Consider the following 19,149-nt stretch of genomic DNA (forward strand, 5'->3'; position numbering starts at 1 on the left):
AGAACAGGTGCATATTCTGGGCACTCAGAGGACATCTATATTCTATTAAAAATGAGCCCAGGGGATAAAAATAAACATGAGACTTACTGCTCAGAAAGCGGTTTTTAACCCATTGGTTTTGCTTCCGGGCATATCTCTTAGTTACTTGTTTCAGAGTCTGAATACCTGAAAGATACAACAGATATAGGCGCACCCGGCTAAGTACTTCTTTCTCTGCGCAGAGGCAGGCCCTCCCAGCTCAGCAGAAGAGGAAAGCAGCACAACATTGGACTAGATGGACAGCAACCTCAATTCTGAGCTGAGGCAGTCTGGGGTTCTTCTAGCCTCAGCTCCTGCTCAGACCATACGAGCTAAGTACTCTGTCACCCAAGGATGCCCAAGACTAGGTTAGATGGAGGAGTCCACACCTTTCTTTAGAAGCTGGTTACTAGTCTCTGGTGTGCATTTTCCCTCAGTGATCAGGTACTCGTGAAATTCCTTGAAGCCAATTGATTGGAAGATACCATGTTGATAGTCCTGGCTGGGAACAGGAGAGCATCAGCAGATGAGCCATTGCCTCTGAAAGCTAGCAGGGCCTGGGAGATGATCGAGTTCAGCCATTCCCCTCCATAGATGAGGGAACGGAGATCCTGAGCAGTTAATTAGTCTCTGAAATCCTCCCCTCCCTCCCCACCAGCTCCCAGGTTAATTCCTTGAAAAGTAACTTCTGGGAATGTCTGAAAAAAACTAGAAAATTGCAATTGTAACAAGAATACTAGACTTCCTTCCAATAAGACTTGCCAATGCCAAAGACAGAGGCTAATAAACAAGCAAGCAGACCCAAAGCCACTATTCTACATGGTCTTTCAACCATGGGCAAGGAATGGAAGGAGTTAGAGTAATAAGACGTGCTGGCTTAAGAGACCCTGTTTCCAAATAAAAAAGTATAATAAAAATAGGTCTGGGAGTGTAGCCCGAAGGTAGAAGGGTTTCCAGGAACCCCAAATCCTTACCTATCTTCTGAAGTGTTCTTCTGGTTATAGCGTCTGTGAAAATCTCTTAGTTCCTCCAAGAGCCCAGCAGCAAGCATGTCATCCACTCTCTTATCTAGGCGCTCATCTAGAACTTGAAACAAATTAGCCCATGAACCAGCAACATGTTGGAGGTGCCTACTATTCCTTTACATGATGAATGAACAGGCTGCCAAAAAATAGAAAGTTTGTTCAAATGGAACAAAAGGATTCAGATTTCAAAGATTACATAGAAATTCCTATTTACTCACATTTCATATTGCAACTCCAAATAAAAACAGTCAAAGCTGGTCGTGTTGCCCGGCGTGGTGGCACACGCTTGTAATCCCCGCACTTGGGAGGCAGAGACAGGAGAATCGTGCAGGTTCGAAGCCAGCTTTGCTGGCTTAAGAGACCCTGCTTCCACATAAAAAAGTATAAAAATAGGTCTGGGAGTGTAGCCTGTGGGAGTGTAGCTGAAGGTAGAAGGGCTTCCAGGAACCCCAGTACCACCAAAAAAAAAAAAAAAAAAAGTGGTATTTGGGAGGCTGAGACAAGGAGAATCGCAGGTTTGCGGCTAGCCTCAGCTACCCAGTGAGGCCACCTACAACTTAGTGAGACCCTGTTTCAAAATAAAGAATAAAAAATAAAGCTAGGGTGAAGCTCAGAGGTAGAATGCCCCTGGGCTCAATCCCCAGTACAGCAAATAATAATAATAATAATAATAATAATAATAATAATAATAATAAGTCAGAGAGGACAGCCTTACCAAGTAGTGAGACTCCCTAGAGAGACCTTTTTTTTTCAAAATAAAAATAAAGCTGGGCATGGTGGCACACATTTGTATACCCAACATTTGGGAGGCTGAGACAAGAGGATCTGAATTTGAGGCCAGCCTCAGATACTTAGTGAGGCCCTTTGCAACTCAGTGAGACCCTGTTTCAAAATAAAGAATAAAAAATAGGCCTGGGGGTGTAGCTCGGAGATAGAATGCCCCTGGGTTCCATCCCCAGTACCTAAAAACAAACAAACAAATAAATAAAATAGAGCTGGGTGTGGTGGCACATGCTTATAATCCCAGCATTTGGGAGGCTGAGACAGGAGGATCGCGGTTCACGGACGGCCTTAGCTAATTATTGAGGCCCTTTTCAACGCAGTGAGACCCTGTTTCAAAATAAGGAATAAAAAGTAGGGCTGGGGTATAACTCAGAAGTAGAATGCCTCTGGGTTCCATCCCCAGTACCCCTCCCCAATATATAATAAATAAATAAATAAATAAATAAATAAATAAATAATTGCCAGGCGTGGTGGCGCACTCTTATAATCCCAGAGCTTGGGAGGCAGAGACAGGAGGATCGCGCACGTTCGAAGCCAGACACGCTGGTTTAAGAGACCCTGTTTCCAAATTTAAAAAAAGTATAAAAATAGGTCTGGGAATGTAGCCCGAAGGTAGAAGGATTTCCAGGAACCCCAGTACCACCAATAAATAAATAAACAAATAAATAGGGATGGGGGTATAGCTAGGAGGTAGAATGCCTCTGGATTCAATTCCTAGTACCACAAACACAAAAAATCCCAGCTAGAATGAAGCACATCCCTTCTCATCACATAAAGCAAAAGCACACAATCTTATGAAGGACAGAGTACATTCGATGCTCTAGACGTGGCTCAGAGTCCCCCGTTTATCCTTCTTAACATTTGACATATTTATTAATCTAACTTTGTATTATTTTCCGTTTAAGAATCCCCAGATGACACCACGATTAGGAATGAGGAACTTTAGTTCAAAGCTATCTTAGATATATGTATGTTGAACTGAGTCATAGAAAGAAGCAAAGAGTGAGAGGTCATAATCATTAAAGTAAGATGGCTAATCATAGCTTTATTATAAGTCAAATACCATTATTTTATGCTAAATTATAGTATGTTTTTATTTGTAAAATATTTTCATTATTAAAAATTATCTTTTTCAAATTGGGCATGGTGGCACACAGTTGTAATTTGGGAGGCTGAGACAGAAGGATCCGGGTTTGCGGCCAGCTTCGGCTACTTAGTGAGACCCTGTTTCAAAATAAAAAATAAAAATAAAAAATAGGACTGGGAGTGCAGCTTGGAGGTAGAATGCTCCGAGTTCAATCTCAATCTCCAGTACCGAAAATAAAAACTCTGTGAGACTTCAAATTAAAAAAGTAAAATGGGGCCGGGCGTGGTGGCGCACGCTTGTAATCCCCCTGCTTGGAGGCTGAAACAGGAGGATCGCGCTGGTTCGGAGCCAGCCTCGCTGGCTTAAGAGACCCTGTTTCCAAATTTAAAAAATAGGTCTGGGAGTGTAGCCTGGAGGTAGAAGGGCTTCCAGGAACCCCAGTACCACCAAAAAAAAAAATAATAATAATAATAATAATAAAATAAAATAAATTAGCAGCTAACAATTGAAAATAATTTAACAACAAGATTTTACCATTTTAATTTTGCTCCTCTGTATTTCTATCACTGCTACTTCTTGGCTTGCAATGATAGTAACTTTTTTTCTTCCTAAAAAGTTTGCACTTATTGGACTTATCATGTTTCAAGCTACATTCCAAGCATTTTGTATATATCTTATTAATTCATTTATTTTGCAGTGCTTGGAAATAAAACCCAGGGCCTTGTGCAAGTCAGACAAGCATTCTACCACTGAGCTACCCCACACCTCTACAACTCTATATGTATTAATTCATCTAATCTTCAGTACTACTAGGAGATATGTTATAATATTATCTCCATTTTATAAGAGCTGGGGCACAGAAATGTAAACTAGTCTTAACTCACATAGCTCAAAAATGGTGGCGCCAGAAGGTCTTAGAGCCCGTCTGTTAATCCTTACACTACCTGTCTTCATAATAATCTTTGCAAAATGGTCCATGACACTCTCTAGAGAATACGCGTCATCCCTTCTCTCTGTCTCCACAATGCTCTAAATGGATCTAGTCCAGCATTTATCACACTGTAGTGTCCATCTCTTTCCTCTTGCTCCACTAAACTGGGAGGTCCTTAAAAACAGGCACTGAGCTGGGGTAGCTCAGTGGGAGCACTTGCCCAGCATGCATGAGGCCTGGGTTCAATCCTCAGCACCACCACCACAGCAACAGTATGTCCCGTCTCTTATCATCTCTTAAACCCAAGTACAACACAAGATACTTGGCACTTCACTGAATGGTTACTGGGGGTTTTCGGATGAATACGTTACTGCTATCACAGGGCATTATTATATATTAGCAACAAAAACAACAACAGGTTAGCTATCTAATATGTCATTTCCAATTCTCAGGCCTACTGCTTCTAGAATGATTAGTGATTCAGCCTCCATCTGAGGTCATACCTCCTTTCACAAAATTTTCCTTTTTTTTAGGCATAGAACCCAGGGCATTCTACCTCTGAGCTATACTCCCGGCCCTATTTTATCTTTTTTTGGGAAACAGGCTCTCTCACTAAGTTGACGAGGGCCTAAGTTACAACGGCTGACTTCGAACCCGTGATCTGCCCATCTCAGCCTCTCAGGTACTGGAATTATAGGTGTGTACCACTATACTTGGTTAAACCTTTTCTTTCTTTCTTCTGTGCAACTTCTCAGGACAGTAATCTCTCTCCAATTCCATCTATCCCATCCTATCCCACCCCTAGTATTTTATCCTAGTACCAATAGTACACTTTCGTCCTTTTCAGGCAAGTACTTAGGAGAACAGCACTGCACCTAAGCCAACAAATAATAATACTGATGTGTCGGGCACGGTGGCCCTGGCATTCACCCACCTGTAATCCCATAACTTGGGAAGCTGAGACAGGAGGATCAGAGGTTAAGGCCAGCTTCAGCAACTTAGTGAGACCCTGCTGCAAAACAAAAAAATAGGTCTGGGGTGTAACTCAAGGTAGAATACCTCTTGGTTGCATCCCCAATACCACAACTCCAAAATAATAGTAACAACAACAACAACAACAACAACAACAACAACAACAACAACGCAATATAATGGCTATCACTAGTTTAGTGCTTAGTATGAGTCACCCATGGTTGTAAGCATTTTATATACAGTAACTTAGATTATCCTAAATTCTACCTCTGATGGACATCAAAGAATTTTTACCTGTCTTGTCAGCATAAAGCCAGAGGATGCAAGGGTTGGGGAACTTGAGAGGGCCTCCAAGGGGACCACCACCTTCCTCTGCGTGTTGACGACGAAGAAGCTCACTGTGAGGGAGCCCTGTTTCTTCAAACACTTGTAAGCTCCTAAGTTGTTTCAAGGAGGGAAGGGCAAACCATAGAAAGCATCAGGGAATGTTTACTCTCCAGTGAAACAAGGGGAAAGCTATATATTATAGAAGGCCTCGTTTTTATTTTCCTGCACAAAACAAGGTCTAGAGTTACTTCAATCCTAGAGCTACTCAGAAAGCACTCTAAAGAAAACTCTAGGTAAAGTGAGAAATAATACTATTCTTCTAAGCACACGTCTGAAATCAGTAAAACAGGTTTCTTCTCCACAAGTAGAATGGAACTCACTTTCAAGTGAGCAGTGAGAGGGCTTGTTTGGGAGTTTGCACAAGCCAACAAGTCTGGTCTCGCTGGAGCGCCTTTCCCACAGTACAAAAGTATGCTGCATATCCAGCTCATCAGCTTGCGTTTTAAATATGTCTAAAATTAATGAGGAATGCTCCTGGCTAACTCGGTATTCTACCAGCACAAAGATCACTGAAGAAAGAACCGTGTGCTCGTGTTGCCTGTCTGTTATGCTACGCAGCACAGGTAACTGACACCAGCGTCTACACCCTACCACTCCGGTTATTACAACTCATCAGCCGCAAAGGGATCTTTCCCTTCCTGACCCAATTCCATTTCCTGAAACCCTAACACTAGAGTAGAGACCCCTTGTTTTTCAGTATTAATGGTCACTCAAAGAGGATCTAAGAGGAGGAAAAATGTTTAACAGAGGGCTGGGGATGTAGCTCAGAGGTAAAGCACTTTCCTGGTATGTGTGAAGCACTGGATTTAAGCTCCAGGATGTAAAAAAAAAAAAAAAGAAAGAAAGAAAGAAAAAGTAACAAATATAAGGGATATCTTACTATAGACAGGTTAGACTACAGACTCAATCCAAAAGATAAAAGGGCGTGAAAGCACACTCCTGTAATCCCAGCTATTTGGCAGGTTATGGCAGAAGGACAGCAAGTTTGAGGCCAGCCTGAGCAACTTGGTGAGAATGTCTGCAATATATATATATATATATATATATATATATATATATATTTATTTATTTTTTGTCCTAGGAATTGAACCCAGCTCTATTTTTATTCCCGTGTGTGTGTGTGGTACTAGAGATGGAACCCAGGGGCATTTTACCTCTGAGATATACCCCCAGCACTATTTTTTATTCTTTATTATGAACCTCACTAAGTAGCTGAGGCTGTCCACGAACCGCAATCCTCCCATCTCAGCCTTCCAAATGCTGGGATTACACGCATGTGCCACCGCGCCCAGCTTTTTATTCCTTATTTTTAAATGAAGTCTCACTAAGTTGTAGAGGGCTTCATTAAATAGCTGAGGGTGGGCCGGGCGTGGTGGCGCACGCTTGTAATCCCCGCGCTTGGGAGGCAGAGACAGGAGGATCGCGCAGGTTCAAAGCCAGCCGCACTGGCGTAAGAGACCCTGTTTCAAAAATATAAAATAGGTCTGGGAGCGGAGCCCGGAGGTAGAAGGGCTTCCAGGAACCCCAGTACCACCAAAAAAAAAAAAAAAAAAAAAAAACGTAGCTGAGGGTGGCCATGAACCTGCAATTCTCCTGTCTCGGCCTTCCAAGTATTGGGAATAAGCGTGCACCACCATGCCTGGCTTCAAAAATAAAATTTAAAGAAGGGTTAGGGGTATGGCTTAGTTGCAGAGTGATTATTCAGCATGCACAGGGCCCTGGATTCAATCCTCAGTACTCCTTTCTCAGGGAGAGAGTCTAGAGCTTTGGCTTAGAACGGAGTTATTCTTACTAAGGCACAATTCTCAAGCTCATTACTAGTTCAAAAGAAGCAAAATAAGAGGTTAGAAGAAAGACGTGGCTAGTCACACTAGAGAATAATAAAAACCAAGCTTTAGAATCATGTCACAAAAGAATATAAAAATGAGTCAAGTGTAGTGGTACATGCTTATAATCCTAGTACTTGGAAGCTGAGACAGGAGGATGACAGGTTTGTGGCCAGCCTCAGCAAGTTGGCAAGGCCCTCTGCAACTTGGTGAGACCCTGTTCCAAAGTAAAAAGCAGAAAAGGGCTAAGGGTGTAGCTCACAAGTAGAATGCCCCTGGGTTCAATCCCTAGTACCAAAATAAGATAAAATAAAATAAACACACACATATAAATATTTATCATGTTCCCAAGTTTGATAAAAATTATTAAACTATTAAAATGCCTAAAATAAAATGTTTGGATACCACAAAGTATAAACTTGATTAATCTAGAATATGCATTCTCACCAGGGTAATAATGACTTTAAAGGGGTAATAAACTTACAGTGAAATGTGGCTCTCCAAAAGACAACCCTATCTGAAAAGACCTTATTTTTCAGATAAGTTTCAGTGGGGAGGAGGGAAAGTTACAATTACGAAAAAAAAAAAAAAATACTAAAACAAGGATTAAGAAGCACTGATCTTAAAAAAAATCATTTGAATAGAATATTTCATAACCCCTCTCAATACCAGATATTATTACATTTAGTCAGTATAACCATCCATGTTACACTTCGTTAAGTTCTTCATTAGATGTTCTACTTTGCCAGGTGCAGTCATCATGCTCAATAAGGTAGAAAAATAGAGCTAACATAGAAGGCTGCAATTCTAAAACAACCTAAGAAGACATAACCTATGAGTGTCCATGTGCAAAGGTGAGCAGATCTACGAGAGTTTATAAAATCTACCTCCCACTGGGAAGCTGCTGGGGCAGAACTCTGCATTGCACAATCAATTGTGAAATCCAAATCACAATGTAAATGGACTGTGTGCCAGAAAAAATTTATATGAAAACTGTTATACAAGCAAAGATCAAATAGAAAATGAAGCAAGATTACATAGGCCCTAGGGAAAAATGATATTGTACTATGCATTTAAAATGTAACAACAGAGTAGGGTGCAACTATTTACTGAGGGAATTGGACTGAGGCAGTAACTCAGGCCTCTCAACCTGCTGACCTAGAGCAACACACCAATCTCCACTGACTGCTCTGACCAAGCCTCTCCCCGGTCACCCAGGTAAACTGAACATCCACTGCCCCGCTCTCAGGACTCGAGGGCAGCAGGCAGGCCGCCTCACCTGGCCACTTTGCGCTTGTCGTGCGGGTGCAGCTTGGCGGCCATCTCTGGGTCCACCTGGCTCAGGCGTTTGTGGAGTTCGTAGCCATCCTCCTTTTCGAGCTCTACTTTCCGGTCAACTGCTTTCTCAGTGCCCATCTCCTGGGGCTATTGAAAGAAGGTTTAGAGTGAATGTAATTCAACAATAAACACTGAGACAGTATCTGTGCCAGGCACTTTGCTAAGCATTAGGAATACAGAATAGAGATGAATCAGATCTTGCAAAATGTTGAAAGACAAGATAATAGGCCAAAAATTCCAATCCACTGTGGTAAGCGCTCTGAGGCCACAGCAAACAAAGAGGAAGGAGGGCTTACTGCATGAGGAAGTTCTCAGCCACTCCGCTTCCTTGTTGGACGTGCAAACAGGTACTGGGCCTACCGCATTTATTTTAACGTATCTAGGAAGCTAGTCTTTTCAGCAAGGGTGACCAAAGAGTGGACTGATATTGTCAACACGTAACCATTTGGAAAGTCTCACTCTACGCTGTAGCATCTCCATAAGAAAGGTTGGTGTTGGACATCTCTCTGACAGATATGTGCTGCCAGCCAGGAAATGCTGAATCAGACTAATGTACTGTTAACTTACATGGAGATGCTAATTAATCCACACAGGAGCATTTTTCCCACACACAGCCCCTGCCCTCAGGCCAGCCTGGAGGAGGATACTTCACATTGGAGGTGGCATTTGCTTCAGAATATTAAGTAGGAAAATTACAGTTGCTGAGTATAAGAAATAGGCTACAGTTAACCTTCTTCCCACTAAAATTAGCTGGCATGAAAGAGGAATTCGTTTCTTTAGTAAGTTATAAGTGAACTAAACATACCTTGGTATTAACAAGAACTTTCCAGAGCAAAGACTCAATGTAATAATTGGTTCCTCCCACAACAATAGGAATTTTGTCTCGAGCAAATATATCTTCAATGTGAACATTAAGAAAGATCATCATATTTAATATTAAGAAGAGAATCCTATCAGGAACAGGAGGGCATGCCTGTAACTCCAGAGACCCAAAGATTTACACAGAGAGATTGCAAGCTCAATGCTAGCCGGGACAATTGGCAAGACCCTGTCTCAGAACTAAAAAGGGCTAGAGACAGCTCAGTAGTAGGACACCCCTGGGTTCAATCCCCATCCCCACAGGGGGGAAAAAGAGAGAAGGTGAAGGAGGCAAGGAGAGAAAGGGAGAAGGGGCAAAAGAGACAGAAAGACGGACAGACAGCAACTGACTCACTTGGGAAGGAGAGTATTATTAATGCACATTTGTTTGTCCACAGAGCAGAAGTAAAAGGGCAGAACCGAAATGAATCAATACCAGTCTTGAATGTTTTCTATAAGTTCTCAGAATCATTTCCAATTAGTTCTGGAGGGACTTACGTAAACCAAAAACAAATGTATAATGGTAATAGCTTCTAGTTTTACCACTTTTTAGATCTTGCTGTTAAAATCCAAGGAGTATGTGTGTGTATATAGATCTATGTACACACACACACACACACACACACACACACACACACTGGGGACTGAACTGAAGTGCTCTACAATTGACTTACACCCTCCTCCCCCAGCCCTTTTTATTTTTTATTTTGAGACAGGGTCTCACTAAGTTGCTGAGGCAAGCCTCAAACCTGTGATTCTCCTGTCTCAGCCTTCCAAATACTGGGATTACAGGTATGTACACTGTGCTCATCTTAAAATTCAAAATTCTACTGGTACTAAAAGTCAGTTTCACAAGCACAATCACAAGGACTTTCACAGAACCAAGTTCCAGCTGCTCAGGAAGCTACCCAGGTGACACCCAGTGTGTGACTTTGACTTTTTTTTTTTTTTTTTGGTGGTACTGGGGTTCCTGGAAGCCCTTCTACCTCTGGGCTACACTCCCAGACCTATTTTTACATTTTAATTTGGAAACAGGGTCTCCTAAGCCAGAGCGCGCGCGGCTGACTTCGAACCTGCGCGATCCTCCTGTCTCTGCCTCTCAAGTGCAGGGATTACAAGCGTGCGCCACCACGCCCGGCACTTTGACTTCTTAACTGGTCTTTTTAGGCCAAAGTTCTTAGATTAAGTCTTCTACCATTATGGGGTAGCAGTGCACATTTTAGCCACTATAGATTTCACCAGATACACTAAGAGGCACAACTTCTGAGACAAACAGACTTCAACTTCCAGGGTCTGGTTCTAGGGGCAAGTTATTCAATCTCCCTGAGCTTCAATCTTCTCACCTGCAAAATTTCCACGAGTTTTTATAAATAGTCAGTGTATAAATAGGAGTGGTGGGATACTCCTGTAATAATCCCAGTACTTGGGAGGCTGAGGTGGGAGGATCAGAGATTCAAGGCCAGCCTCACCATTTTACCAAGACTTTCAGCAATTTAGCAAGACTTGGCTTCAAAATAAAAAATAAAATAGGGCTAGAGATAGAATGCAACTAGTTTCAATCCCCAGTACCTCCCCATACACACACACAAAGTTAAATGTAACAGTGCATATCAGGCCTCCACTACAATGCCTGAAAATTAGTAAGGACTCAATTTATGTTAGTCATTATTGTTCTTATATCCTGCTACTTTGAATTCTCTTCGGAATCTGTTGAACAGATAGTTATCTGCTTTAACAAGGGCCTTGCTTCTAAGAATAACTAGTTTAAAAAAAAAGACTTTAATATCTAGATAAGAAATCATTTATAGAGATCTCTTTCCCCTTGCCGACCAATCTGTTGGTGGAGTAACAAATCATCTCTATCAGAAGCCCACTAACCCATAAGAGGTTGGGGGTGGGGGAGGTGGGAATAGAGATGTCACCAATCAAGGATCCCAACATTGTCTTTTTGTTTTATTTACTTTCAGTACTGGGGATCCATCCCAGGACCTCGCACGTGTAAGTACTCTACAACTGAGCTACATTCTCAGCCCTGTCTATTCTTCTAAAGGAGAAACAGGCAGGGCATGATGGTGCAGGCCTGTAATTTCAGTACTTGAGAGGCTGAGACAGGAGAATTGCAGGTTTGAAGCCAGCCTCAGCAACTTAAGTGAGGCTCTCGGCAACTTAGTGAAACCCTGTTTCCAAATTAAAAATTATCTTAATTTCAATCCCTGGCACCAAAAAAATTAAATTTAATTTAAAAGTGAAGAGAAACAAATGATCTATTCTCCCTTAAGTACAGAGAACATATAATTACAGAGTAAAATAAAACTTCAGTTATATAAGTAACAAAGGGAAAAAGAATAAGGAAAAGAAAAGAAGAAGGGGAAAATGATGAAATACCAGAAGAGGAAAGTGGAAAAGAGGCAGGGAGCTATAAGATATGGTATTTGATGGGAGAAGGCGGGATTGTTTGTCCAGGCCATGAAACTACTGTGATCTTGGGCAAAATTCTTCTCTGGGCCTCCATATCTAGCACTCTAACCTGTCAACCTAGAAGGCTGACTAAGGGTCTGGGGAAGCGGCTCAGTGGTAGAATGCCTACCCAGCATGCTTGAGGCCCTGGCTGGGTCCCCAGTACCACCAGAAAAGAAGGATGGGGGAAGGGGAGGGGGAAGTGAAAGGGAGGGGGAAGTGAAGGGGAGGGGGAAGAGGTTGTTGACTGAGGCAGGAAGTTCACTTAAGCCCAGGAGTTGAGGCCAGTCTGGGCAACGGAATGAGATCTATCACAAAACTAACCAAAAAGTCTGACTGGATATTTTTTAAGGTAACTTTAGTCTGACACTGATTCTAGGCTCTTCCAAAATTCACAAATCTCCTCACCTATTAGGTGATTGTATGAAGTCTCCCCTGTTGCTTCTGGCCTTTGAAAACCTTAAATTAGCTTTTCATTTTGTATCAGTTCCTTCTGAACAAATGAACTGTCTTACAGTATCAATGACATGATGATATGTATTAATTTGCAAAGGGCTTTCCTATACATTATCTCAAACCGGGTGTGGTGGTGCGTGCCTATAATGCCAGTTCTTGGGAGACTATCAGGTTCTCGAATAGTCTCAGCTACTTAGTGAGGCCCTCTGCAACTTAGTAAAACCCTGTCTCAAAATAAAGAATAAAAAAATTGAGCTGGGGGTATAGCTAGGAGGTAGAATGCCCCTGGGTTCAATATCTAGCACCACAAAAACAACAACAAAATATTCACATACTCAAAGGAGGCAGTTTTAGGATTAGAACACAGATTTTCTTTTTCCTGATTCTTTTTTTTTTTTTTTTTTTTTTTTTTGGTGGTACTGGGGTTCCTGGAAGCCCTGCTACCTCTGGGCTACACTCCCAGACCTATTTTTACATTTTTATTTGGAAACAGGGTCTCTTAAGCCAGTGCGCGCAGCTGGCTTCGAACCTGCGCGATCCTCCTGTCTCTGCCTCCCAAGCGCGGGGATTACAAGCGTGCGCCACCACGCCCGGCTTTTTCCTGATTCTTAAATCAATGTTCTTCTCACTAAATCAGTTCTTCTCAAAATTTAATGTGCTAATTTAATTTTAATTCCCTAATAAGAATCACCTGGGCCTCTCGATAGACTGCAGATTTTAATTCAGTAGGCCTCAAGTAGGACCCAAGGTTCATTTTCCAAGGGTATGCTAATGCTGCAGCCTAAGGACAAGACTCTGAGTGGCAACATCGCTTAACCTTTCAACCTACACACATCTGACGGCAGCACAAACTGGCATTCGTCTTGGGTGCCCCTATGTGAAGACACTGCCACTACAAAGAAAACCTCTCGGCTTGGGCTGTCCACACCCACACAGTCTGGCTGCTGTCTTTCCTTAAGGATATCAGGGCCGTTGCTTTGTTCCTGAAGTCCACCACTGTGTAATTGGTCACGAGAGGATCCACAAAGCTGATCATGTGGTGCTGGCAGATTCTCTGCTCTTGGGCAGAAACCTTGTTGGTGATGATGTCTAGCCCTTCATAGACCTAGGGGGAAAGAAAATTAATGTCAGAAAGTTTCCTGCGTCTGCAAAATGTACACTCAAAGGGTAGAAATAGTGATCTATTCCTCCCTCCCGCCAGCTGACTGCCCGGAAGCACCATATCTACCCTGTATCTGAGCACACAGATCCACAAAACCTGTTACAGAAATAAGAAAATAAGAGCACTGGTTTTCTTTGTTTTGTTTTTTGGTAGTACTGGGGATTGAATCCAGAGGCATTCTTCCTCTGAGCTACTCCCTGAGTCCTATTTTTAATGCTTTATTTTGAAACAAGGACTCACTAAGTTACAGAGGGCCTCACTAACCTGAGGCTGGCCTGTAATCCTCCTGTTTCGGCCTCCCAATTACTGGGACTACAAGTCTGTGCCACCGTGCCCAGGCTACTTTTTTATTTTTTTGGTGGTACTAAGGATTGAACCTAGGTACATTCTACCTCTGAGATACAGCCCCAGCCCTGTTTTATTTTGAAACAGGGTCTTGTGAGGTTGATGAGAGTCTCATAATTTGCTGAAGTTGTCCTCAAACCTGTGATCCTCCTATCTCAGCCTCCAAGTACAGGCCACCATATCTGGCTCGAGGACTGGCTTTTTTTTTTTTTTAATGGTACTGGGGATTGAACCCAGGGGCATTCTACTTTCAAGCTACACCCCCAGGCCTATTTTTCATTATTTATTTTGAAACAGGGTCTCACTAAGTTGCAAAGGGACTCACTAAAAACCTGAGGCTGAGCTGAGCATGGTGGCACACGCTTGTAATCCCAGTACTTGGGAGGCTGAGACAGGACGATCACAGGTTCAAGGCCAGCCCCAGTTACTTAGTGAGATTCTGTTTCAAAATAAAGAATAAAATTTAGGGCTGGGGGAGTAGCTCAGAGGTAAAATGCCCCTGGGTTAATCCTCAGTACCAAAATTAATTAATTAATTAATTAAAAAAGAAAGCCGGGCTTGCTGGCGCATGCTTGTAATCCCAGCATTCGGAAGGCTGAGGCTGGAGGATCACAGTTCGCAGGTAGCCTCAGCTGCCTATTGAGACCCTCTGCAACTTAGTGAGACCCAGTTTCAAATTAAAGAATAAAAAAACTAGGGCAGGGGGTATAGCTCGGAGGTCAAATGCTCCCACGTTCCATCCCCAGACCCACAATAAATAAATAAATAAATAAATAAATAAATAAATAAATAAAACAAGCTGAGGCTGGCCTCGAACCTACGAACCTCCAGCTTCAGCCTTCCAAGTACTGAGATTACAAGCGTGCACCACTACGCCCAGTTTGAGCACTGGCTTTCTTACCAAATAGTAGGTAGTAGCTCAAATTTAAAGATAAGAAGGGTATGTAAATCCATGCCCAAGTGACATCTAATTCTTCAAGATTAAAAAGAGGTTCTCTAGCTGGGGAGTGGTGGCACATGCTTGTCATCTCAGCATGTGGGAGGCTGAGACAGGAGGATCTGTTTGCCGACAACCTCACTACTTAGTGAGACCCTTTGCAACTCAGTGAAACCCTCTTTCAAAATAAAAAAATAAACCGGGTATGGTGGCACACGCTTGTAATCCCAGTATTTAGGAGGCTGAGACAGGAGGATCGCATAGGTTCAAAGCCAGCCTCAGCTACTTAGTGAGGCTCTCAGCAACTTAGTGAGACCCTGTTTCCAAATAAAGTATAAAAAAGGTCTGGGAGTATAGCCCAGAGGTACCATCCCCAGTACCACAAAAATAAATAAATAAATAAATAAATACATAAAAATAAGCAAGTTGCCAGGCATGGTTGCACACACTTGTAATCCCTGTGCTTGGGAGGCTGAGACAGGAGGATCGCACAGGTTCAAAGCCAGCCTCAGCTACTTAGTGAGACGCTGTTTCCAAATAAAGTATAAGAGAGTTCTGGAAGTATAGCCCAGAGGTAGAAAGACCCTGGGTTCCACCACCAGTAACACACACACACACACACACACACACACACACACACACACCAGGTTATTTTATTTATCCAACTTGCCCCATGTCTCCAAAAAGATAACATTTTGTATTGCTCCTAATTCTACTTTAAAATGCTTAGATTTTTTTGTATTTAAACAGTTCTAAGTGGTTTTTAGAATCTGTACAATATCTGTTCCATTTTGTGGGGAAGTGGCCTATCTACAAAGATTCATAAAAAAATACACATATATACACTTTGAAGTCATAACCCCAAATACTGCTGTACTCTGATGGAAACATTGTGATCTATCCAAATTACTGCTTCAGGGGGTCAGCACATACAGTCTAAATACTGGAAGGCAACATCCTGTGTGTAAGCTCTTGATCTGCCAATTCAACTAAAACGTTCAAGTGTACTTTGTCTAAATGCAAGGTCTCAGATGGAGAACAGATCTAAAATGCTAGTTTGTAAATAGGAATGAATGCTTTGGGATTAAATGTTCTCTCTGTAATCACTGATTCTATGTGGAGTACTGAATGAACAAATAATAAGTTCCATAGAACCCACAGAGATGTTAAAAGCATTTTTTATCTCACGTTTCCCTTTACTTACATGGGTGTCAAGTAAGTACAGTACAATGTTATGGTTAGGAAGAAGAACCCTGGCGCCAGGCTGCCTCCAATTAACTCCTGGCTCTGCCATTTGCGAGCTACTTGTTCTTAGAGTACTCAGTTACTAACCTCTTTGCACCTCAATCTCTTATCAGCAAAACAGAGACAATTAATATCTATCACCTAGGGTTATTGTGAAGATTAAATGAGTTAATACTGTAAAATGCACTTAGCTGTAGCCTGGCAAACTGGGAGCACCATGTGAGAGTCATCACATTACTACCTGTATTAACAGCGCTCACTATCATGGCTGCTATCGTACCACCACCTGGAGAAAGGGAAAAATTTTTAGTGCCACTATACTTACTCAGCAAGGACATAAGCTATCTTCAAGCATATCAAACTGTTAAATACTAAGACAACACACAGAAAAAATAATACAGAGCTGTAGAGAAAGTACCAGCTTTGCTTTATTTCATTTAATCTGTACCTGACAATCTAATTGTATTCTTACACCTGAATATTGATGGACTCTTAAATCATAGGGTGTTCTTTTCTACTTATCTTGAACAAGACTTCCTTCTGCCATTAAAGAGTATTGCAAAGTATAGAATACACTAGTGTCTTCCTGTGCAAATTTTAAAAAAAAGAAGAGCTAGGTATGGTGGTACACCTTTAATTCGAGTACTTGGGAGGCTGAGACAGGAGGATAGTAGGTTTGAGGCCAGAGTATGGAAATTTTAGCAAAACCCTCTTTTAAAATATATATATTTTGAAAAATGAAAATGGCTAGCTGTATAGCTCAAAAGGTAGAACAGACCTGGATTCATCCCCAGTACCAAAAAGGGGGTTAGGGTAGGGGGAGCTGGGTATGGTGGCAAACACCTATAATCCTAGTTTTGGGGAGGCTGAAACAAAACAGTCACAGGTTGGAGGCCAGCTCAACAATTTGACAAGAGCCTATAATATGGTTTTGTGGTTATGTTTTGTGCATGTGTATGTGAGGCTGTGACAGGAGAATTGGTGGTTTGAGGACAGCCTCAGCAAGTAGTGAGACTCTTCATTAACCTAGCAAGACCCTGTTTCAAAATAAAAATAAAATAGAACCAGGCGTGGTGGCACATGCTTGTAATCTCAGCATTCAGGAGGCTAAACAGAAGGACCGCCGTTGCTGACAGCCTCAGCTACTTAATGGGGCCATTTGCAACTCAGTGAGACCCTGTTTCAAAATAAAGAATAAAAAATAGGGCTGAGGATATATATATAGCTCGAGATAGAATGCCCCTGGGTTCCATCCCCAGTACCATACAAATAAATAAAGTAGGGCCAGGGGGTGTAGCTCAGAGGTAGGACACACCTCAGTTCAACCCCAGTACCACAAAAGTATTGGGTGGCTGCGTGTGATGGTGCACACTAATAATCCTATAACTTGGGAGGCCGAGACAGGAGGCTCACAGGTTCAAATCTAGCTTGGCAACTTGGCAAGGCTCTCAGTAACTTAGTGAGATCCTATTTCCAAGTAAAAAATAAAATAGGGCTGGAAATGTAGCTCAGAGGTAGAATACCCCTGAGTTAAATCCCCAGTACCAATAAAAGAAAGGAAAAAAAAAAAGTATTGGGTGCACTTTGTAACCGTATCATAATGGCTCTCAGATAAACAGAGTTGAGATTTTAGCACAGTGGTAAGAGCACTTACCTAGCACTGTGCAAGGCCCTGGGTTCTAACTCCAGCACAGAAACAAAAAAAGGAAGGGGAAAAACACCAAAACAAGAAATAGCAAATGGTAACAAGGATGCAGAGAAATTAAAACCCTTGTACACTGCTGTTGGAAAATTTAAATGCTATAACTCCCCCACAAAAACACTGAGGTGGAAGCCCCTCAAGCTTCCAGGCTCTGGGATGGCTCCAGTGCGCTGGCTCTATAGGCTGTAGCTGCCGCCGCTGCCTAGATGACCTCCATGCTGATCCTGCTGATCCTGCTGACCCTCCTGCTGCAGCTGCTGGCTGGAAACAGAGCCTCCTCAGACCTGAGTGCTCTCAGCCTCGGCTCTGAGAACCCCAACCACAAGACCAGGCACTGCGCACAGCCCGTCCTCACACACCTATCTTGTCTTCTTGATGCTGCTACCTGAATGCCAAGTGAAGAAACATCTGATCACAAAAAGGTTAAGTCTTTTCACTTCAACATCAAGTCCCAGGACCAGAAATTAAATTAAAAAAAAAAAAAAAAAGCCAAGTGTGGTGGCACACGCTTGTAATTCCAGCATTTGGGAGGCTGAGACAGGAGGATCATGTTTTGCAAACAGACAGCCTCAGCCACTTAGTGAGCCCCTTTGTGACTCAGTGAGACCCTGTTTCAAAATAAAGAATAGCCGGGCGTGGTGGCGCACGCTTGTAATCCCAGCGCTCGGGAGGCTGAGACAGGAGGATCGCACAGGTTCAAAGCCAGCTTCAGCTACTTAGTGAGGCTCTCAGCAACTTAGTGAGACCCTGTTTCCAAATAAAGTATAAAATAGGTCTGGGAGTATAGCCCAGAGGTAGAAAAGCCCCTGGGTTCCATACCCAGCACAGAAAAAAAGAAAGAAAGAAAGAAAGAAAGAAAGGACGAAAGAAAGAAAGAAAGAAAGAAAGAAAGAAAGAAAGAAAGAAAGAAAGAAAGAAAGAAAAATAGGGCTAGGGGTATAGCTCAAAGTAGAATGCCCCTGGGTTCCAACCCTAGTACCACAAAAAAAAGAAAAAAGAGAAAAAAGGCAGGGCACTGAACAGATATTTATACATCCATTGTCATAAAGCTTTATTGACAATATCCAAAAGGTAGAACTGATCCCAAGTGTCCATCAACAGATGAATGGATAAACAGAATGTGGTGTGTGTGTGTGTGTGTGTGTGTGTGTGTGCGTGCGCGCGTGCACGTGCGCGCACATAATGGAATATTATTCAGCCTTTAAGGGATAGGAAATTTTGATACATGCTACAACACAGATGAATCCTCAAGACATTATTGCTAAGTGAAATAAGCCAATCACAAATACGTAGTCATATAAGGTAACGAGAATATGGTTTCGCTTATATGAGGTACCTATAGTACGTCAAATTCATGGAGACAGAAAGTAAGATGGTGCGTAGCAGAGGCTGAGGGAAGGGGAAAATGAAAAGAGACTATTTTTATGTGTGTGTGGTACTGGGGGTGGAACCCAGGGGCTTTCTCCTCTGGGCTACACTCCCAGACCTATTTTATATTTTACTTGGAAACAGGGTCTAAGTTGCTGAGAGCCTCACTAAGTAGCTGAGGCTGGCTTCAGACCTATGCGATCCTCCTGTCTCAGCCTCCCAAGCACTGAGATTATAAGCGTGCACCACCAC

At 42.4% G+C, this 19,149-nt stretch overlaps 1 protein-coding gene across 1 annotated transcript in view; it reads right to left on the minus strand.

Annotated features, from left to right (window-relative positions):
* TRIT1 (tRNA isopentenyltransferase 1) overlaps positions 1-19,149 on the minus strand; it is a gene marked incomplete at both ends in the record, with an annotated part of 46,546 nt that overhangs the window by 5,915 nt on the left and 21,482 nt on the right. Inside the window, 7 exons of the mRNA XM_080692497.1 lie at positions 88-165; positions 408-520; positions 993-1,104; positions 5,111-5,253; positions 8,309-8,454; positions 9,173-9,271; positions 13,103-13,243. Coding sequence (XP_080548623.1) covers positions 88-165; positions 408-520; positions 993-1,104; positions 5,111-5,253; positions 8,309-8,454; positions 9,173-9,271; positions 13,103-13,243 — 832 coding nt within the window. The remainder of the gene's footprint in view (positions 1-87; positions 166-407; positions 521-992; positions 1,105-5,110; positions 5,254-8,308; positions 8,455-9,172; positions 9,272-13,102; positions 13,244-19,149) is intronic.

Source organism: Muscardinus avellanarius (assembly GCF_963383645.1).
Source record: "Muscardinus avellanarius genome assembly, chromosome: 3".
Lineage (NCBI taxonomy): Eukaryota > Metazoa > Chordata > Mammalia > Rodentia > Gliridae > Muscardinus > Muscardinus avellanarius.